The sequence below is a fragment of the Electrona antarctica genome (assembly GCF_951216825.1).
Source record: "Electrona antarctica genome assembly, chromosome: 12".
Lineage (NCBI taxonomy): Eukaryota > Metazoa > Chordata > Actinopteri > Myctophiformes > Myctophidae > Electrona > Electrona antarctica.
Genome location: NC_136793.1, coordinates 46391449 through 46414764, shown reverse-complemented (window position 1 = coordinate 46414764; position 23316 = coordinate 46391449). Strand labels below are relative to the sequence as shown.

The window sequence follows — 23316 nt, the reverse complement described above, 5'->3', positions numbered from 1 at the left end:
GTGACAGAGAGAAACAAGCAAACAGGTCTATGAAAATGTTAGCAGGCCAGAACAAGTCAGAAAGTCAGAAAATAAGTCTAAAATAAGCAACTATAGTGCTGACTGTCAAACATCCTTGTCCAATGTTGTTTTAGAGTAGTGGTTCTCAAGCATTTTCATGTCAAGGACCACCAATATTTTAAAAAAACTTTACAGATAGACAAGTCCAAAGTAGCTTATAATGACTAGACTTAGTCCGCGGCTAAACATATGAACTTGGGGGTCCTACAGGGGTTAGAAAAAATAAATAATAATCAGACCTGTCTGAAGTGAGTGTAACTGTACTGTACTGTACTGTACTGGCCGTCCTCCCTGGCCTGTGTGTGTCTGTGTCTGTTTGTTAGGCTGTGCAACAGTGACACCTGGTGGTGAACAAAGGCTATATATTTTTGTGCTCGGACACAGGGACAGACCCAGGGGGACACACACACAGCTGTCTATAGGAGTGGTTGCACCACTCAAAAAAAAAAAACACTGCGGTGGTGGGCATGCGTACACGTGTTTCTTAGCTTTCGGGGAAAAAAGGGCAGAGAAGCACTGCTTTCGGTGAACCTGCTCCCTGGTGACCACCTGCCCTGCTACTACAGGCCAACTACCTGCTGCTGCACAGAATGTCTGAAACGTGTGTGTGTGTGTGTGTGTGTGTGTGTGTGTGTGCATGTAGATGTGGTGTTTGTGTGAGGTGTCTGCGTAAAGGTGAGGCCCTTAGGGATGGGGTTGATCTGTCAATCATGCTGTCAGCATCATGTCCATATCAGAACTGAGCCCATCACCATAGACTAATACTGAGACACACCATCTCTCACTACTGAAATGAGCCCATCACCATATAGACTAATACTGAGACACACCATCTCTCACTACTGAAATGAGCCCATCACCATAGACTAATACTGAGACACACCACCTCTCACTACTGAAATGAGCCCATCACCATAGACTAATACTGAGACACACCACCTCTCACTACTGAAATGAGCCCATCACCATAGACTAATACTGAGACACACCACCTCTCACTACTGAAATGAGCCCATCACCATAGACTAATACTGAGACACACCATCTCTCACTACTGAAATGAGCCCATTACCATGGACTAATACTGAGACACACTATCTCTCACTACTGAAATGAGCCCATCACCATAGACTAATACTGAGACACACCATCTCTCACTACTGAAATGAGCCCATCACCATATAGACTAATACTGAGACACACCATCTCTCACTACTGAAATGAGCCCATCACCATAGACTAATACTGAGACACACCATCTCTCACTACTGAAATGAGCCCATCACCATATAGACTAATACTGAGACACACCATCTCTCACTACTGAAATGAGCCCATCACCATAGACTAATACTGAGACACACTATCTCTCACTACTGAAATGAGCCCATCACCATAGACTAATACTGAGACACACCATCTCTCACTACTGAAATGAGCCCATCACCATATAGACTAATACTGAGACACACCATCTCTCATTACTGAAATGAGCCCATCACCATAGACTAATACTGAGACACACTATCTCTCACTACTGAAATGAGCCCATCACCATAGACTAATACTGAGACACACCATCTCTCACTACTGAAATGAGCCCATCACCATAGACTAATACTGAGACACACCACCTCTCACTACTGAAATGAGCCCATCACCATAGACTAATACTGAGACACACCATCTCTCATTACTGAAATGAGCCCATCACCATATAGACTAATACTGAGACACACCATCTCTCATTACTGAAATGAGCCCATCACCATATAGACTAATACTGAGACACACCATCTCTCATTACTGAAATGAGCCCATCACCATATAGACTAATACTGAGACACACCATCTCTCATTACTGAAATGAGCCCATCACCATATAGACTAATACTGAGACACACCATCTCTCACTACTGAAATGAGCCCATCACCATAGACTAATACTGAGACACACCATCTCTCATTACTGAAATGAGCCCATCACCATATAGACTAATACTGAGACACACCATCTCTCACTACTGAAATGAGCCCATCACCATAGACTAATACTGAGACACACCATCTCTCATTACTGAAATGAGCCCATCACCATATAGACTAATACTGAGACACACCATCTCTCATTACTGAAATGAGCCCATCACCATAGACTAATACTGAGACACACCATCTCTCACTACTGAAATGAGCCCATCACCATAGACTAATACTGAGACACACCATCTCTCACTACTGAAATGAGCCCATCACCATAGACTAATACTGAGACACACCATCTCTCACTACTGAAATGAGCCCATCACCATAGACTAATACTGAGACACACCATCTCTCACTACTGAAATGAGCCCATCACCATATAGACTAATACTGAGACACACCATCTCTCACTACTGAAATGAGCCCATCACCATAGACTAATACTGAGACACACCATCTCTCACTACTGAAATGAGCCCATCACCATAGACTAATACTGAGACACACCATCTCTCACTACTGAAATGAGCCCATCACCATAGACTAATACTGAGACACACCATCTCTCACTACTGAAATGAGCCCATCACCATGGCAAAACCACTGGGGGAGTAAGAGATGGAACCGGAACGAATGTCACACGCGACATTGTTATAGATAACTCTGTGCCACATGACAGACCTGTACCATTTGGAGACCAACTTGGAATATTCATAATCTAAACGATATTATCGTTAAGCGTTCAGAATTTGCCCGTCGATGGCACCGTGCCAAAACCTTGAAGAGAGGAATTAAACAAAGCGCTGTATAATGTCGTCTTCCAATCCGACAAAGTGAGCATAGCAAACAATATTAGTTAATAATTTAGTAAGCTCCTTCTAACCCTGTCCTGCTCTTGCTTGGATGTCGACGCCGAGCCGAGTGAAGTGCACAGAAAGACAGCCGAGTTCACGCGGGGTCGTGCAAGTCGGAGCACCCCGAGGGGACGCATCTGTCCTCCCGACTGCCCGACCGCGTTGTTGTTGTTGCGCTCGGAGCTCTTTTTGAAACTTTCACCTTACACCGAGAGCCGAGCAGTGACGGCGGGCCTGACAGACAGCTGTGCGGCGGTACTGACCCAGATGCTGTCCCCGGGCCGGTCCAGCTGTGTGCGTCGGGTTCATTCCCTGGCCAAGACCTCCTGCTGCTGCTGTCTGCTCGACTACAACCCCCGCCTAACCTCCCCAAGGCAGGGAGGTAGGATGACACCTGTCAGGAGAGAAACGCACACACGCACGCACGCACGCGCGCACACACACACACACACACACACACACACACACACACACACACACACACACACACACACACACACACACATATACACACGCACACACACACACACACACACACACACACGCACACAAGGTTAGACAATGCCTCTACTGCTGCGGCGTGTGGCGTTTGCATCTGCATGGGAAATGAAGATACAAAAGATGCTGCCAACTGTGAGAGAAGAGGAGGCCAGATGTTCTACCACACACACCTTGATAATGTTGACAATATAAGCACTCTCACATAGATGTAAAAAAAAAAACACTCGAGCATGCCAGAGTGTCATATGATATGATAAACTATAAATTAGGCAATAATTTATGAAAAGCTTTTTAAAATACAAATAAAAGCATGAAATAACAAGATTTCTGACTGACGGTGGTAAGCTGTGATTATCCAAACGGCTCTAGACATGAAGGTACTGCAGACAGGTCTGATGACAGGACCTTAAACGCACAGATCACGTTAGGGCCGTCACGATTATCACATTTTACTTGACAATTAACTTGTTGCTCAAATAATCCATTTAATTGCATTTCTGTTGTTGAACAATATATAAAAAAATGACATTTCGGTTTGGCCTTTAGGCTTCGGAAGCACGGCACAGAGCAGATATGGCGAATAACTTAAATAATTGAAAAATGTTATACTTCTGAAAATCGCGATCTAAGCTTTGTAGATGTGCCATTTCCAATATATGTGAAAATATATGAACTCAATGATTATGGTGAACACATGGCGATTATGCACTTATCTCAAACAATAAGGGCCTTTCTCGACCCCACCTCTCTCCCTGTGTTTTAGGATCCAAGATGGCCGCAGCACCAGGAGTGGGTGGGGCAGAGGTGAGCGGGCGGGGTCGACATATGACCTTACTGGGCTTCATTCAAGACACTTGCCTTGTGTCTGACACCTGACTTGTGTCTGAACACAGCTTTGATGGATGTGTTCTGCCCCCCTTCCCCCCCCATCAAACAAAATGTTTGGTCAAACCATATGGGGTTCCATTGGAAATGCATTGGAGTGGCCATTGAACACAAACGCAAGACAGGTGTCTTGAATTTGTGAACGCCGCCCAGTAAGGCCACCCCCATCCTGGTGCTGCGGCCATCTTGGATCCTAAAACACAGGGAGAGAGGTGGGGCCGAGAAAGGCCCTTATTGCGATTATGTAATAACTGTGACAGGCCTGTAGGTGTCGTGTGTTGGAATTTCCAGAGTGGAGGGAGGGTGGGGGCGCTGGGGGTTAGGCCACCGGTAACGATTGAAAACAGAAACAAAGGGGAAAGGACGCACCATCTTCTTGACTGACAGGGGTTCGTCTCCCATGGAGAAGCCACTCCTGTGGCACAGGTGTCTGAAGACGGCGTCTGCAGTCACCAGACCCAGTCTGGAGGGCATTCTGTGCACCAGGTCCACCAGAAGCTCTGGAGAAAGGTCTGGAGGAGAGGAGAGGAACAACAAATACTATACAGTTGCTGTTGGGCAGAAATCACTTATGTCCATATTCTAACTTTCCGTAATTAAAAGAAAATTGAGAATTCCGGATAAGCGCTTTTATTACCGTAATCTGATGTGACGATATCCATGAACCAGTGATGGAGGCAAAAAAATAAAATAAAACTCCATCCCGAGCGCACCTCAGCTCAGACTGTGCACATCGGGTTGATCACTCCTTTTAAAAGAGTGGTGATATGGTGCAGGTGCACAAAATCACCACTATTCACCTCATATCACACCCGGTGGGTAAACACTGATTGGGGCTGTGTAATAAAGTCTCTGTTAGCAGTCAATAATGTGACTAGCAATTACATCTAAAAAAAATACATATATATACAAATCAAAACAATTATAGGATTGTTTAGACACAGCTAATATGAATCATTCTAAATTTTAAAAATAAATTAAATTAATCTAATAGGGATATTTGGGCCTCCCCGATGCCACGCACATGATATATTGGATGATGCTATTGACGGTATAGAAAAAAAGAATGATGCTTTACTCTAATGTATGTAACTGATCTATGAACGGCAAAAAAAGCCTGATGTCCCCAGTGACCTACATTAGCTTTGTTTAAACAATCCTATAATTGTTTTGATTTGTATATATATATATATGTATATTTTGAGATGTAATTGCTAGTCACATTATTGACTGCTAACAGAGACTTTATTACACAGCCCCAATCAGTGTTTACCCACCGGGTGTGATATGAGGTGAATAGCGGTGATTTTGTGCACCTGCACCATATCACCACTCCTTTAAAAAAGGAACCTACGCCCAGGCGGTGGTGTAACCGTCTGGGCACCCGACTGGTAATCCAGTCGCAGTGTGCCGCGGGTTCGACTCCCGAGCCCGACACGGCCTTTACTGCATGTCTTCCCCCATCTCTCTCCCGTTTCCTGTCAGCCTACTGTCTGTCCCTTCAAAAACCAATAAAAGGCGTAAGCCGCAAAAAAATATCTTAAAAAAAAAAAAAAAAAGGAACCTACATTCAGTCACACTCCACACTGATGAAGGCTGGATAGCCGAAACGTTTGTCATTGGTTTCAAATATGAAATAAACTATGAACTACAGTCTTGGTGTGTGCGACCCATACCCTTTATTTTGATTTTATTACACGCGTCTTTCATAATAATCTGTGATGAGTCTCCACAGAGCTTTGCTCCAAAATGGGCTTCCGTAAAAGGCGAACGGAATTCTCCTTTAATCCATTGAGACCTGGAACGCATCCATGTCACGTTAGCGTTTAACCACATTAACCATTAACCCATTTTGGGGCGGGAACCCGTTTTGGTGTTTTAAACATTGTTATAATTTAGCTATTGAAAAATAGCAGATCTACAAGCTCATAGCGCGCCACCGAGTGGCGCGCTATGAACTTGTAGGTCTGCTATTTTTGAAAAATCGTTAAAATGTGCCTCAAATCTTTCCGAAAATTGTCATGATTTAGAAAACTTTTTTTTTTTTAATTTCGACGTCAGGCCTGAATGGGTTAACAACACCTTACTTGATTATACTACAGCGTCACACAAAAGTAGCAAATCCACAAGCTTGAAATGCGGCGCGACAACAAGGACCAGCAGCATACAGATACAGATTCCAACTCAACAAGGACAACAAGGACCAGCAGCATACAGATACAGACAACAAGGACCAGCAGCATACAGATACAGACAACAAGGACCAGCAGCATACAGATACAGATTCCAACTCAACAAGGACAACAAGGACCAGCAGCATACAGATACAGATTCCAACTCAACAAGGACAACAAGGACCAGCAGCATACAGATACAGACAACAAGGACCAGCAGCATACAGATACAGACAACAAGGACCAGCAGCATACAGATACAGATTCCAACTCAACAAGGACAACAAGGACCAGCAGCATACAGATACAGATTCCAACTCAACAAGGACAACAAGGACCAGCAGCATACAGATACAGACAACAAGGACCAGCAGCATACAGATACAGACAACAAGGACCAGCAGCATACAGATACAGATTCCAACTCAAAATTGAAGGTTTTCTGAAGATGCATGTTTTATAGTTTTCCCTGCAGCTTTTATTCACCGATTAGCCTTGCTAATTCTACTGCTTTGCTATATCGAAAAGAAGTGTCCAGCAGAGGAACTCCATCTTTTCAGGGTATCTGAATAGCGTTAACATATAACACCTTGGCAAAATGCCTGGCTTACTCACTGACAATGTTCTGTTCCTACAACGCTCTGACAAATCTACTGAATTGCCAATGGCAGAGTTCTCAAACGGCACATTCTGTACCTACACAATTCATTCCACCTCCTCCTCCTCCTCACCTTGGCCGAGGACAGCGATATGTTCCGCCAGGTCGTTCATGCTCTTCTCCATCAGGACGCGGTTCAGTTTCATGTGCTGCCGACACCAGAAGTCCACCAGCACAGACAACAGCTCCAACAAGATGTCCACCAGCTGCTTCTGGGTCACATCTCTCTTTGGATGATCCTTCAGTTAAAAAGTCACATTACACTTATTATATACTCTTTTTTTTGTGTATACAAATGTTGCGTTACAGTTGAACACTTAACACCTCCAGGCCAGAACGTGGCACCAGTGCCAGACAAATCAGCATAAGAGACTTGTCACTCCACCCGCCCATCCGTCCATATTTGAGCCACATCCTTATTCTAGGCTGTGCATCGACACGTGATGGAGTACCCTCTTTTGTGATCGCCATTATAGGCAAAATGTAACATCGTGAATTTGTAAATTGGCTATTTTAGCCACACATAGTAGCATACAAAATATACAATAATGTTCTTTTATAAAATATGGCACAAGTGATAAACTGAAACTGGCTTTAAAAGGTCTTTAGCCAAAACACAATACTAGCGAGTCACAAAGCAAAGACATTTGCGTACTGTAATCTTTTGCAAATTAAACAAATACCAATTGTAATCAAACAGAACAAACAATCTTGATCATAAAAATGATCACGATTGTCCGTTACGTTTACTTTACAAATATTACTTTTCATACATTTCATCAAACGTTATGAATTCGACAGTGGTCACCTGTTCCCAGACCGCAGCGTGGATCAGGAGCTCACAGAGGCGCTTCACAGCCGCAGACAGCACACTAGAGCGCTCCCACACGGTCCACATCCCGTACAGGGATGGGTTGGACAGCACCACCGGGGCCCGGGGCTCACTGTCCCAGTCAATACTGAAAAGGAGGGGGGTGGAAAAAGTACTCTGTGACCAGTGTTGTTTTCGTCGACTAAAACTAAGACGAAAAATGTTCGTCGACTACCTTTTTCCACTGACGAAAACTAAATGGAAACTAAATGAAAACTAAGCTATGATGACTAAGACTAAATATATTGACGATTTAGTCAACAAATAAAAACTAGACTAAAATGTTAGGAAGGGACTAGTGGACAAGAGATCAAGTAATAAGTAATTTAACACTTGGTTGCATGCTGAAAATAGCCGATCTACAAGCTCACAACGCGTCGCGCGCTGCGACGCGTTGAGAGCTTGTAGATCGGCTATTTTCAGTAAGTGTAAAAACGGCCATTACGATGGCATCAAGGCCCGCCTAAATACATTTAGTCGACTAAATCAACTGTAGATTTAGTAGACTAAAATCTTACGATATTTAGTCGACTAAAACTAGACTAAACACTAAAACATTCCGGGCGACTACAATGTGACTGAAACTAAAGGAAACCTATTGAAGAGACTATGACTAAAATCAAAATGTGCTGCCAAAAACAACACCGTCTGTGACTGAAGTATTAGGCTCACATGAATCGGCATGAGCATTCACAGATTAGAGACTTTTTATTGCATTTTTCCCCCACAAAAGGTTCACAACCAGACTGTCAGGTTTTACCCATAGAGGAAACCATGCGAGGCACCAACCTGCTCATCGGGAGCAGTTAGGGGGTTCAGTGTCTTGCTCAAGGACACTTTGCCAGAGGGAGCTGGGAATCGAACCTGGAACCTTCGGATTCCAAGGACGGATGCTGGTAAAATACCTGGTGAAGGCCGAGCATTCTCCCTGGAAGAGCCTGATGACAAACATCAGGAGGTATCTGTGGAAGTCCAACAGCGCTGGTGAGGCCTGGCCTGTCAGAGGGTGGCATGTGTCCTCTCTGGACATGCAGCAACTGGAAATAAAAAAGTGGAAAAATAAAGGTTTGTAATGAGCTGAAAATACAGTTGATACATGCGTTGGTTAAATCGTTGGTTCTTTTGACATTTTCATGTTTAGGTGGACACCCAAATTTATAGGCATTTAGGCCATGGACCCCTCCATTTGAAAGCATTTGAAGCCAGGGGCCGCCATAAGAGAAGATCTTAGTTGTTAAAGGTATATTCAGTGATTTGACTTAATTCAAATATCACTTGTTTTTTCTTGTTTTTCTGGATAATCCTCCCTACTATAGAGTGTGCTGACCATATAAGGAGTTCCTCCCTGTCCCCAGTGAGCCCCTGGGGTCAAAAAGCCCTAGTTTCAGTTTTGGTGGCGGGTGGCAAAGCCTTCATCCAATCAGGATGAGAGGGGCCTTCCTCCAATCATGATCGAGTGGGGGCGGGCCTTGGTGCACATGCTGTTGGCCTGTTGCACTTCCCCCCACTGTAGAGCGTGCATGTGCACATTTTGTTACCGGGGCGGACTGGGTGGTTTTCCAAATCACTCGAATCACTGAATGCTCCTTTAAGTAATCGTAAAATTAAAAATTAAATAATCGTACTCTATACTGTAAGTGGGGAGAGAGAAACATATGAACTGAATAGCTTTTAACTAATATTACTTGGGAGGCTGGGGTTAACGACCTACCTGATGACGGTCTCCAGGAAAGACCAGAGGCCCCGATGGCAGACGGGACACTGCAGCACATCTGTGAAATACTTCCTCATACGCCTAGGAAACATCCAGGGAGCGTTGTAGTGCAACAGCGTGTTCAAGGCCACCTGGATGTCTCGATAAAACACAGGAGAAGCTTCACCCTGTAGTGGACACAGCATTTATCATCATCATCATCATACTATAATTCAGTCAATGTCTGAATGTGTGTCTGAATGCGTGTCAGAAACACCGCCGTAGCTCCTCACCGCCTGCACCACATCACTCCCACTTTTCACACAGGCATTGACCATAATAATATGGAGGTCTTAACAAAGCCCTTTTTTCAATTTAACAAATTATAGATTAATAATGAATTTATTAGTGAATTAAAAATGCAAAAACGCACCCAGGGTGCAGTACCCCCAGCGAGGGGGGGGTGGCAATATCTCACAACGGTTAAGGGCTAGTTAATACAACCGAGTAGAGAAACAAACTATGGATTGTTAGGTTCAATATTAAAAACTTTGTCGCCACCGGAGGTCACGATTGCAATTGTGGGCCCACCTGCAGTGCGTGGCGCAGGATGGAGGCCATGCACTCTGCCGGCGGCAACAGTCCCGGGGTACGCATCAAGTGCGTAACGATGTTTTGCACCGCCATGTCGAACTGTCCACCCTCCACCATCAGTCTGGCATTGTTGAACTCTCCTTTTGACCACGATTCCTGGGTCATGGGATGGACAGAGGGCATCACCTGTGTAGAGAGTGAATGACTCCATTCCCGAATCCACACTTAATTAACACTAAAGCATGGCTGTCTAAAGGCATTGGTGTTTTTTGTGAAGTATATATAATGTACAATGGAATTGTTATGCTTTGACTGTACCCTTATCAAACTTGTTAAAGTATTCAATCAACCAACCACAGTAAAAGATGAATTGGCTTGGGTAGATACAGGAAGAGGCAGTGAAAGGGATGGCATGATGGTAATTAGAATAAGGAGAAGACAGTCGCTTGCTGTTCAGCCGAATGTAGAATCTGAGAGATCCCAGAATGGGAGTACAGTACATGGTGATAATAATAATACAGACGAGCTTGAGAGATCCACTAGGGGCATGGCCCAGACAGGACAGCGGAGGACTTATTGTTAATGGGCCTGTCAATCGCAGCTCTCAGATCAAGTCGACAGCGCTGGTTAAACTGGTGACCTGGCATTGAATTGACGCGGCCTCACTTTGGAAGTCACTTTACATTGAAACGTGTGACACGAGAGGAAATTGAATGACCCGATCTCTCCTAGATATAATGTCGCTATTTTAAAGATGTATATGGCTCTATGGTTCTCAAAGTGAGTTCCGGGGACTCACAGGGTTCCAGGGGGAATTCGTTACCGTAAGCAGCATCACAGTCTTTTAAGCACGTTGTTTTTTTATACGTTGGCTTGTACAACTGCTATTTATTTATTTTATCCCACGATTTTTTGCAACCCATTTGTTCACCCTGTGTCAATTAATCCTGGGCGCTACACTTCCTCTGCCAACCGGGGGGGGGAGGGGGGGGGCAGCGGGCTGACCTCATGCTTCCAGGAGTCCAAGCTACTTCTTTTCAACTGACAGGGGAAAAGAAGCCCGTCCGGCCGGAGCGCAGCACGTGGAAGGAACACGTTGTTCCTTTCCCCTCCAGCAGGCGCCCCGGCTGGCCAGGGGGAGGCAGTTTGAGACCAGGATACAACTGCTATTTTTTTAAAAGTGTGTTTGGAAAATCACCTCTGGGGGTCCCTTGCACAAAGTATATTTTCAGATGGGGGTGCGTGGCCAAAATACATCATGATACTGTGCGTGCGTGTGTGCGTGCGTGCGTGCGTGCGTGCGTACATACCAATGAGTGGGGGTTGGACACATAGGAGATCACATCTATTTTCGTGTGTCGCTCCTACGTACAGTATAAAGAAACAATGTCATTAAGTGGTTATGAGCATGATGCAGCCACGGTTGTTAAACTTGTATGCCATGTTGATGAAGAGAATACATAGGACCACAATGGAAACAAGTCAGCAGGACGTTTTGGGCTATCCTTTTAGCCTTAATGTCTGACTGCACCACATAGGGATGGGACGGCATGAGAGTGTCATGTCACGATCATTGACGGTGAAAATAATTATGATTAACCATATTGTCGCGATCATCAAAATTTAAACTTAAAGTGCCACCCTTGTTAACCACTTGAACCTCAAAGCATTCCTATAGAGCAGGGGTTCTCAACCCGTGGGTCGCGACCCCTCGGGGGGTCGCCAAATTATTTTAGGGGGTCCCCAAATTATTTTCAAAAAAAAAAAATATTTTCACGATTAAAAAAAAATAGCAGACCTACAAGCTCGTAGCGCGCCACTCGGTGGCGCGCTATGAGCTTGTAGATCTGCTATTTTTCAATAGCTAAATTATATCAATGCTTAAAACACCAAAAGGGGTTCCCGCCCAAAATGGTTTACCAGGAAATGAAACCCAATGCATTATTCTCAGACATTTCTTAAAGTATTTATTTAAAGACGTTTACGCCGCGGACAAAGCCAACTCGAGTCGTGACAAATCATGACAACAAACACTTTTTGTTGTTTTTCTTCTTTGTAATTATTTGTTTGGTCCAAAATATTGTTTGTGTTGTCATGAGTTGTCACGACTCGAGTTGGCTTTGTACGCGGCGTAACAGTCTTTAAATAAATACTTTAAGAAATGTCTATGGAAAAAATGCATTGGGTTTCATTTCCTGGTCCATGGTAGGGGGCGGGACTGCGACGCTCTATTCTGTCGGGAAATGTGAACCAAAAATAGCCTGGTCTACAAGCTCTCAATACGCTTTGAGCTTGCAGATCTGTCGAATCGATTTGTGTAGAGTGAAAGAGTTTTTTTTAATCACGATAAACTATACCGATTCTCGTCCCATGTGCATTTCTGACTAAAAGTATTCAATCAATCAACAAAAAAAAGGGTTCAACTGTCTTGAACTGTCATGTTTAGAAAATACACTTCATTACTTATGGAACATGCATGGAATGGAACACAGTGCGCGCACACACACACGCACTCTCGCACACACACACCTCAATTGTGCGAGCATGCATTAGCAGCTCTGCCTCTAGCTTAGAGAAGTCCTCCTCATGCGTCGACTCCTCTAGCTTAGAGAAGTCCTCCCCATGCGCCGACTCCTCTAGCTTAGAGAAGTCCTCCTCATGCGTCGACTCCTCTAGCTTAGAGAAGTCCTCCCCATGCGCCGACTCCTCTAGCTTAGAGAAGTCCTCCTCATGCGTCGACTCCTCTAGCTTAGAGAAGTCCTCCCCATGCGCCGACTCCTCTAGCTTAGAGAAGTCCTCCTCATGCGTCGACTCCTCTGCGCCCGACGGCTCTGAAGCATCTCCACAACGGTCCTGTCGAAGACAAGACAACCTTTTATCAACACGACCAAACATTCTCCTCTTACAATTAGGGCTGTCGATTACAAATTGAACCCATTTTGACCAGAGATCAGATTCTAAAAAGTGTCCTCTAAATCCTGACAGTTTTCTGAAAAAGCTATGTTTCTATGTCAGTCGTTCTTCGATTTTTCAAAAATAGCAGACCTACAAGCTCGTAGCGCGGCACTCGGTGCCGCGCTATGAGCTTGTAAATCTGCTATTTTTCAATAGCTAAAGTATAACATAATGCTAACACCAAAATGGGTTAAGTTGACGATTAATTTCCACACATTGTTTTTTGCATTGAAGATTGCAACGTTACAATTTGTATTTCCGTTTGCCTTTTAGGCTTCGTAATCACAAATTGCACAGGGCAGATAAAACAAATAACTTAAATATACAAAGAAATCACTGACACATTTAATCTTTGTAAATGTTTTCTTTCCCAGGAAATGTACAAAATAGTGGAAGTAGTTGATCTACAAGCTTAGAACACATCTCAAAGGCTTGCATTTGTATTACTACTATTTCTGCCATTTAAGAAAGATCTCTGAAGAATAAATGGACATTTTTCAACATGAAAACGATTGACGATTCGATTATGCAAAAGTAATTGGAACCAAAATAGACTTGGATAAAGTGGGGTCCAAGGACCCTCGGGGTTCCTCGAGCGGGTTTCCAAATGGACCCTTACAGGTCTGTTAAACTCTTGAGTGTTAACAAATGGAGCAAAGTACACTCTCAAAGTAATGGAGCAAAGTACACTCTCAAAGTAATGAAGGGCTTTGAAATGTTCGAGAGCATAAAATACATTGCGCGCACACGCGCACGCGCACGCACACGCACACACACACCTTCTTGCCGAGAGTGCATGCTCCGAGCACCGTCTCCAGCCCCGATTCGTGTTCGTACTCTTCTGCGTCCGATGACTCATTTTCTTCACAGTCATCTGGGTCCAATGACTCACGACTTTCATCACAATCCTCCTGTCAAAAGACAAGAAAAGGACAACAGCTGCCAATGAGGACACGGTTCTAGCCTTACATTTTCACACACTAAACTCTTCTAGTACTGAAACGCTATTTTTAGCAGTCTATCGTACATCGGAGGTTAAAACAATGATACCGCATAATAATATAATTTAATGGTACCCCAACTTGCAGCAGCTGTCACAAGGTTTCCCAAGGGAATTGGGTTGGAACAAATTGAGGTGATAGTAGTAGACAACTTTATGAACACATTTGTGAAGAAAGCTATAGTGGTAAGCTTCTTTTTTCTTTTTGCAAATTTGCCACACATTTCTCTAATTTTATTTCCTAACTATGTATATCACTTGGGGGAAATAAACCTAGCCTTGCCATCCTTGATGTAAATGTTGGGTCACATACTACCCTCACCTGAGACAAGGGTTTGACGTTTACAGTACATGACTCCAAACAAAGCACACACTGGTTCTTGGGCTCGTTCGCCTTTTTACAGAAGCCCCTTTGGGACAAAACGCTGTGCATCATATTAGGTAATTATGAAAGACAATGTAGACAATGTAGACAAAACAATATAATGCATTATGTAATTTACATGTAATATGCAATGTTTCACCTCTACCGCGTGCGCGTGTGTGTGTGTGTGTGTATGTGTGTGTGTGTGTGTGTGTGTGTGTGTGGTATAAACTAGTACCCTACTTAATACTACAGCGTCACACATAATCAAAAGTGGAAGATCCACAAGCTGGAAACACTTCACGCCACATTTTGAGCTTGTAGATCTGCTACTTCTGAATTAAATCCTTGAATCCTGAAAAGTAACTAAAACGATTGCTTTCCCGGCTTTAAAGGGTCTTACCCCAAAGAGGTGCTGGATGATGTGTGATACAGGGAAGCAGGGTTCGTCGGGACTCTCTGGGATATCCGACGCCGGCTTAACAAACACGTGTGTCACGCTCTTGGAGGAGGAAGGAGGCTGTATGTACACGATGGCCTTGCCAGCTCTCAGAAGCCTAGGAGATACGGAGAAATTACACATTTTTTTAAAAGCGGTTTTCTGCCGATTATTAAAAGGATGCATAATTCTCAAGTCTAAGTTCATGCCTGAATTGAATGTGGTTACGCCAACTAAGGCCCAGACACACCAACGGACTTGTTAGGAGGACTAACCACAAGTTGCAAGTGTTGACTATGGAAAGGTTAAAACGTGGACGGAGCCACCCAATGTGGGTCTTGGGATAGACTAAATTTATAAGAGGTTTAAAATAAAAATGTCATGTAACAGCCTGGAATCAACTCCATCTCAGACAGCACCGTCTGTAGACATCTTTAAAGCACAGCTCAAGACCCACCTCTTCGCTCTTGCTTTTAGTGGAGTTTTAAAATCTGTGTTTCTATTCTTGTACTCACTTGATTTGCTGCCATTTTATGTTCGTTTGTTGATGTTTGTTTTTCTCTTTTGCTCTGTAATGCACTTTGAGCTGCATTTATGTATGAAAGGTGCTAAATAAATAAATAAATAAATAAATAAATAAATAAATAAATAAATAAATAAATAAATAAATAAATAAATAAATAAATAAATATTACTACTACAGTAGTTGGTTAATAATGGCTTCCCTAATTTGTGTGGCAAGGGGAAAACAAATGCAGCCATAGCTCTACTTATGAATAACAGATTTCAGGCCAGGTCACCTTCTTTCTGTACCGGAGTTGAGAGTTACCTGTAGAACATGTCTCTGCGGGAGGAGTCTTGGATCCTGAGGACCACCCTCCAGCCCCTGAAGGCTCCGTCCAGTGACCCCGCGGCCACCCTCTCCCTCCACAGCCTGGAAGGGTAGAAGGCTGCCGGGTTTCCTGGGAAAACGGCCAGCTCATACGGCTCCTCCGCAAGCCACTCGCCCCTCTTTACGCTGTCTGTCACGTACTCAGGAGTCAAGACCCACTTCCCTGGTCAGGACAGGACGGAGGCAATGTATCAGGGATCGTAACTTGAGCATGCTACAGCAGCGTCACAAAAGGTATTGACACAAAAGTAGCAGATCCACAAGTTCAAAAGGCAAAACAAAGTACGAAGTGATGCAGCGGTGGCCGAACGGATAGCGGCGCGGTCTAGATACCGGAAGGTTCCCAGTTCGAATCAGCCGTCCGACACGTTAAAATTACCACCGCTGAAATGCCCTTGAACAAGGCATCAACCACTACGATGAAATGTGTTCTATGAGCAGGGCCTGGCTGGAAACAAGTTCTTGAGCTTAGCCCAGATACCCTGGGTAAATATAGATTTCATTTCATTTCATTTCATGCGTTTCGAGCTTTGGTCGCAATGACATTCCAAGAAAAAGGACATTCAAGTGAACAATTGTCATCACTCACCTGCCGCACAGGCCGCAATAAACTTCTCAGAGTACATGACCTCTGGGACTATGAGATGTGTGCATTTCTCCACATAGCCCTGGAAGACAACATGGAAGACAATGCATGGATTCAAGCAAAAAGAAACTGTCAGAACTGAAAAAAAGTTGCACAATTCTTGAAACTGTTTGAAAGGAGCCCCCCCCCCCCCCCAGACACTAGTGCTGTTTCCTAAACAATTAAGACAATATTGTGCTGAATAGAATGAATATGTTAGTGCCAACTATGCTCTAATCTTAAAATAGTAACCAACAGCCCTTTTTTTTCCTTTTTGTTTTAGTCTTGTTCTTTCCGTCTTTGATATTGTTTATCGTTTATTGAACGGATCCCCATTAGCTGACACCGGGGCGACAGCTAATCTTCCTGGGGTCCATATAAAATACATACAAAAAGCACATAAATACATAATTACAAATACATTCTACAAGATTAAATACATGAAAATACATAATTACAATTTATTCTATAAAATTAAATACAACATAATAAGAATTACATTCCGGTCATGTGGTCAGCTGTAACAAGTGTTCCTTTAAAGCATATTTGAAAGTTAATAGTTGTATTATATTATTATATTAATGTGAGGTGGTAACATGTTCCAAAATGATATTGATCGATACATAACTGTTTGTTTAAGGAGGTTCGTTTTTGGAGCAAGGAGTGTTAAATGACCGAGGCTGGCAATTCTGGTGTTATGATGTCTGTCTGTCACTTGATTTTAATAACAAGAAAAGACAAGTTTAAAAACAATACACGCTTTGTCCTGTAATACCTATCGTAGATGCCGTCACAGGCCTACGATGTAACATTTGTTACAGAGTTGCCGTTTAGAGTTGATGCAATTTGAGCAAGACTTTCACCAAAATATTTCCAGGAATAACAAGTCTCTTGGGAGTCCAACTTGGAAGTACCCTTTTCACATGACTTCTCAAGGAGGGTTCGTTTTATTTTATTCTTTCCGTGGCTTCACTCACCTTGCCTCTGATGAACGTGGCATTAAGTTCCTTGATCCCTTTGACCAGCTGCTTCATTTTCTTGGAGATCCTGATCCCCGAGATCTGGAACACACGTTTCTTCATCCTAGTAGGGACACAAGCACGGCCGTCACCATTACAAATTTAAGTTGATGATTGTCACAAATAATTGCGATTAACGATTAAATGGTGTTTTGTTTTTTTTGTTGCATTGAACATTGGAACTATATACAAATAAATCACTGACACATTTAATCATTTTTTTATATTTTTCTCTTTCCAATTTCTTTACAAAATAGCGGAAATAGTTGATCTACAAGCTTACCTTGTAGATCTGCCATTTCTACTACTTTTGCAAAATGTTTGAAAATGTATTATTCAACAAGGAAACTATTGACTACGCAAAAATAATTGTAATTATCTCAAATAATGCGATAAGACGAGACAGACACACAGTAAAAACAAAAAGGTTGATGTTAATCAAATCTGTGATTTGTGAAAGGGCATGAAAGGAGCACACCACACACACACACACACAGCGCTGTTTCATTAACAATCAGCACAATGTGTACCAGTTGGGGAAAGAAACGCAGATTTAAACGTTTTTATGAAATATCTGAGATCATTGGGATTTTCTGGAAGATTGAATGAACATGCATTATTTTGCTGGCTTGACCACATGAAATACTACTTTTTTTGAAATACTACTTTTTTCAGGCCATACTCAATACTAGTATTAAACTTACGGTTTAATACTTTCCTGCGTAAAACATGCGTAAAAAGTGAAAAGTATGTTACACTGAAACTGTGAAACATCAGATTTCCACCTGTCGGGTGGAAACCTGAGAACATCATAAACTGTTACTTTTCAGGATTCAAATTCAACAGCATCAAAAGTAGTAGATCCACAAGGTCAAAATGGGTCGTCATGCATTTTGAACTTGCATGGGGATCCGCTACTTTTGATGCTTTTGTGTGACACTGTAGTTATGATCAAGTAGGGGTATTAATGTACGAATAAACATAATTTGTTAAACTACGGCTGGCTGCTACAATATATGTAAATGTATAGGCCAGTCTACACCAAACCAACTACTTAATTGCAACCATTATCTCCAAATGGCACCATGTCTGCAGACTGCAACTAGTCAGTCAACAGCCACCGCTGCAACGGTCTCTGAAACAGTTTGGTAGTTGAATTGCACTGGCCTCATGTTGTTGTTGTTCCTCCCAACAAGTGACAATTGTAATTATCTAATCCAACCATGAAAAGTAACTAAATTGTAACCGACATGGAATTGATGCTGTGGGGGAGGAAAAAGAGACCGCACAGTGTGTTGGGCTTCATTATAATCAGCGGTGGCCGAACGGATTGCGGAGCGGTCTTGATACCGGAAGGTCGCCAGTTCGAATCACCGGTCCGACACGTTAAAATTACCACCGCTGAAGTGCCCTTGAACAAGGCATTGAACCACTACGATGAAATGTTCTATGAGCAGGGCCTGGCTGGAAACAAGTTCTTGAGCTTAGCCCAGATACCCTGGGTAAATATAGTAATCATTTCATTTCATTTCATCTGTTGTAGTGAGGTACAGGCCAGGGTAACCCTGGGTCACTTGAGGGGGGGGGATGAACCCTTATATATCTATAACTCTGTACAAAACTCTCAGTGGTCCTTGGCATGAAAATGGCACAGATGTATACAAAAGAATGCTAACATGTTCTGTCAAAATGTACTAATCAAATCATCACTGCATTTAAAATACAACTGTGCAATAGTGCCAATATGCTGTGCAAATATATCAATAGGTGCATGAAGTCACATGTCTGCATGGACATTGTAACATTGTTTTTTGACAATTGCTTTGGCAAAGTAAGCTCCTTCTAATTGTAACAGGCAGGCGTCTTCAAATTGAACCTATGAACCCTTACCCATACGCACCCAAAACAAACAACGCAGCTGTCTATGGAGTAATAGCCCTGATACATGACTGCCATGATAATCATCATGACATGGCAGTCATGTATCAGGGCTAATGGAGTAAATACTTATCAGCGTCAAACTAAACTTGTGGAAAAGTACAGATATTTGACAACAAAAAGGCACTATGAGTGAGTGATATACAGTAACTAAATTAATGGTCTCTCGAGACAGACTGCTGTTGACTGAAAAGAGGGCGGTGTTTTTGTTTTGCCAATGGGTACCCAGCTTGCACCGTGGATTAAAAAACAATAAAGCCGATAGCCCATTTTTGGGATTCTTTTCTGTATTTTGGGACGTCTTCAAGTGCCCTTGAACAAGGCATTGAACCACTACGATGAAATGTGTTCTATGAGCAGGGCCTGGCTGGAAACAAGTTCTTGAGCTTAGCCCAGATACCCTGGGTAAATATAGATTTCATTTCATTTCATTACCGACGTCCCAAATACATTAACAGGTAAACAAGGGGCTATAAATAAAGCAGAGGCGGCGGGCGTAGAATAATAATAATATTTAGCCTTGGCTTGACTATCATCATAGATGTATTTGAGTAAGTCCGACTCTTTACTTTCGTATTGGCTGTCCACGTATGTAAATAAGCTACCAAATACCTTGGCTCCATATAGCTGCCTGGTCACAATAACAGTTATAACACTGCGGTGTGCTGCTGCCGCGCCAAATTCAACATGATCAATGGCTGCAACCAAAACATCAGCTGTGCAGTGTCACGTGACAGATGTCACGTGACCATAAAGGCAGACGCAGCCATGGGGCGGGTGGTGTTTGTTCACATTACATTCAATAATAACCTTTAATGAAGGTCTGACAACAGTAAACCGAGTATAACGTTTCAATAATAAAAGAATATACGCATATCGACATTGTTGAATGATTTGAGCGTGTTTTGTATTCATCTACTCGGAATAGAATTATGGAACCCCTCCCCCTGTTTACATGAGTACGTTGGACTGTTCCATTTAAAGAGGAAGTGGTTTGTTCAACAGTCACTTCCGTGTGGTTTCCTTTCCCCACCGCCTCGGGTGCGTTCGGAAATGCGCACCGGGAATGTGGTCAGTTTGTTGAGTGTGGTGGGCGGTGACGTCACAGTGTGCCTTATTTACGAACGACCACAGCTGTGACGCATTCACACCGCCGACACCGGACAACCCCAGCTTCAGGGTAGGGTCGCTCAGTGCGGGCACTCGGCACACCCGGTGCGCAGCGCACTGGATTTTCGAACGACAACGCACCGAGTGCACTCAATAAACGAACGACAAGAGAGCACACCAGTGCGTTCAGGGCGCATTTCCGAACGCACCCCGATTGATTGAAAATTTGAAATATTTATTAACATTTTGCAGAATTACAGTACATTTCAAGCACAAACTCAATACAAAGACTGTTAACTGTGAGTGGACGACCCAATTAAGCAGTACACTTGTTTACAAGAGGGTCCACCATGTTCAATTCATCAAAACATTTAGAGACATACAGATAGACACTACTAAGTAGTGTCTATCTGTACGTCTCTAAATGTTTTGTAGTGTCTATCTGTACGTCTCTAAATGTTTTGATGAATTGAACATGGTGGACCCTCTTGTAAACAAGTGTAATGCTTAATTGGGTCGTCCACTCACAGTTGTATTGAGTTTGTGCTTGAAATGTACTGTAATTCTGCAATCTGTTAATAAATATTTCAATCAATTAAAAAAAAAGTCTTCCTTGGTGGTTGTCATGGATACAAGTCACCGCGGTGTAAACCTCCTTAATTTAAACCCAACGTCCAGACAAGATTTCATTATGAAATGAGTGGGAATAGTGGAAAAATAGTTCAGGTATATTGACGGAGTGCTCACATAGAAAGGAATGAACTCAATGAAGGCAGAGGACTCTCTTTTCAGTTTTACTGGTGGTGAGTGCTGTAGCCTATATGAAATAACACATATTAAATATAGAACTGTGTCAGAAAAAATGATATCCTCTACAACAAACAAATCATAAATAGCAGTCAATCTAATAACTTCAATAATAATAAATCATATTCATACCATGAAAGAATTAACATCTAAATGAGTAATCAATCAATAATAATGTAGGCTCAATGTATAGGCTCATCAAATAATATACATGCATAATATAACGAACAGTTATTTGAGCAGGCCAATCATTGCTTTTTCTTTTTATGTAGGGGCAGACAGTAGGCTGACAGGAAATGGGGAGAGAGATGGGGGGTGACATGCAGTGAAGGCCGTCGGAATCGGGAGTGGAACCCGCGGCACACTGCCAGGCTGGGTTGCCAGCCAAGGTGCCTGGACCGCTGAGCCACGGACCAGGCCAGGCCAAGCATTTGTAATTGAACTGCTGGTCATCTTATAAACAAATTAACTGTGCAAACATTCAACCTAAAGTCCATAATGGGCCATTGTGATCTCATGAATGGGTGATGATGGCACACATTGCGCTTATGCGCCTGCACGGCAAAGCGCACATCAACTGAAGAAGATCAAAGGGCTTTTTCAGACTCACGTTAGTTCTTGGAGGTTGAGGGTTGTGGTGACTGGTGATCTGAGCATGCATGAAGGAATGAGTCCAGCTAGCTCTACTCCAACACCTGTGGCCAATGGACAAGCTGCCCCTCACTCAGGCTTGATTGAGTGTCAGTGACTCTCCATGAGCCTTTTGACAAAATTAATAGGCTATATATGATAACCATTCCACAGGAGTAGCCTTTATAGGCTTTTATCATCACATCATTTGTTATTTTCACCTATTTAATAGGATGAAATATTTTAAGAAATAGTTTAATATCGCCATTAAACTTCCCCAGTTGATTACTTACACGAAGACAATGATTTATTGTATTACAAGTTTTCTGAAATCTTTCATTTTAAATATGACAATTGGAATTTGCATAACATTTCAGAAAAATAAGATAAACCAGAAGCAACGTACTTATTTCATTTTGTCAAAAGTCAAAGGCTTTAAACGATGGAATAGTTAGATGAAATGTACTATCACTCCATATACTGTGATCGAGCAGGCATAAAATAAACTTGTTTTGGTGTCTAAATTATTTTTGGCCACCAAATAAATAAATATATATATATATATATATATATATATATATATAATTATTATTATTTATTTATTTTTACCTTTTTATACACCTCAAGTCAAGATGAATGTGTTTGTTTCATATGACACAGAGTTTGAAGGGCCATGGTGTTTTTTCCACCCTAAAACATCATCATCAGGTCTTATTGTTATATAAGGAGGTATACTTTTTTCAAAAAAGTGTACAGTATTTGTTAAAATGTTGTTTTTATGTGTGCATGCCCACCAGTTCATTAATGCCTGGTATTGCCTGGTGGGTGGTGATCCACCTGAACTGAAGCCACACCCACAGCTAGTTGTATGATAATAAAGAAGAAATCCTAAATGCAAAGTTAATACACCATTGCACGTAAAAACTACTCCAGGGTGTCTAATGAAGTACTGTCACATCATAGACACATGAAAAACTGGAAAAATACAAAAATTGTGTCACTCCCTCTTTAAGGCTTTCGTTATGATGACATTATGCCCTGTGGAAGCCACTTTCTCTTTCTCATGTGGAATGTGTTCCACTCTGGGAGCGCATCAGTGTACCATGTCAGTTTACATGACAGATTCTGCACTGGCAGGAGGAGGAGACGGTTCTTTTGGATCACATTATGTAATATGGGTAACTCACCCATTGAAACTGTAATGGCGTTACTGAATGGGAAAGGTTACTAGTTGCCATAAAAAGTAGTTTCTTTATACGTA

The 23316-nt window shown here is 42.6% G+C and overlaps 1 protein-coding gene across 3 annotated transcripts in view; it reads right to left on the bottom strand.

The window, feature by feature from the left end:
• slf1 (SMC5-SMC6 complex localization factor 1) overlaps positions 1 to 22141 on the bottom strand; it is a 57608-nt gene extending 35467 nt beyond the window's left edge. The window contains exons 1-16 of one of the 3 annotated variants that reach the window (XM_079517172.1): positions 22036 to 22117; positions 21366 to 21435; positions 17529 to 17634; positions 16516 to 16594; positions 15864 to 16089; positions 14999 to 15152; positions 14011 to 14142; positions 12806 to 13129; positions 11587 to 11640; positions 10274 to 10462; positions 9701 to 9870; positions 8895 to 9026; positions 7927 to 8077; positions 7192 to 7357; positions 4656 to 4798; positions 3164 to 3294 (exon numbers count right to left, since the gene is read on the bottom strand). In XM_079517172.1, coding sequence (XP_079373298.1) covers positions 3164 to 3294; positions 4656 to 4798; positions 7192 to 7357; positions 7927 to 8077; positions 8895 to 9026; positions 9701 to 9870; positions 10274 to 10462; positions 11587 to 11640; positions 12806 to 13129; positions 14011 to 14142; positions 14999 to 15152; positions 15864 to 16089; positions 16516 to 16594; positions 17529 to 17634; positions 21366 to 21367 — 2159 coding nt within the window. In that variant the 5' untranslated portion in view covers positions 21368 to 21435; positions 22036 to 22117. Of the gene's footprint in view, positions 1 to 3163; positions 3295 to 4655; positions 4799 to 7191; positions 7358 to 7926; positions 8078 to 8894; positions 9027 to 9700; positions 9871 to 10273; positions 10463 to 11586; positions 11641 to 12805; positions 13130 to 14010; positions 14143 to 14998; positions 15153 to 15863; positions 16090 to 16515; positions 16595 to 17528; positions 17635 to 20120; positions 20220 to 21365; positions 21436 to 22035 lie in introns of those variants that run through there. The other 2 variants (XM_079517170.1, XM_079517171.1) reach the window with 2 other exon arrangements.
• Positions 22142 to 23316: the final 1175 nt, after the last annotated feature.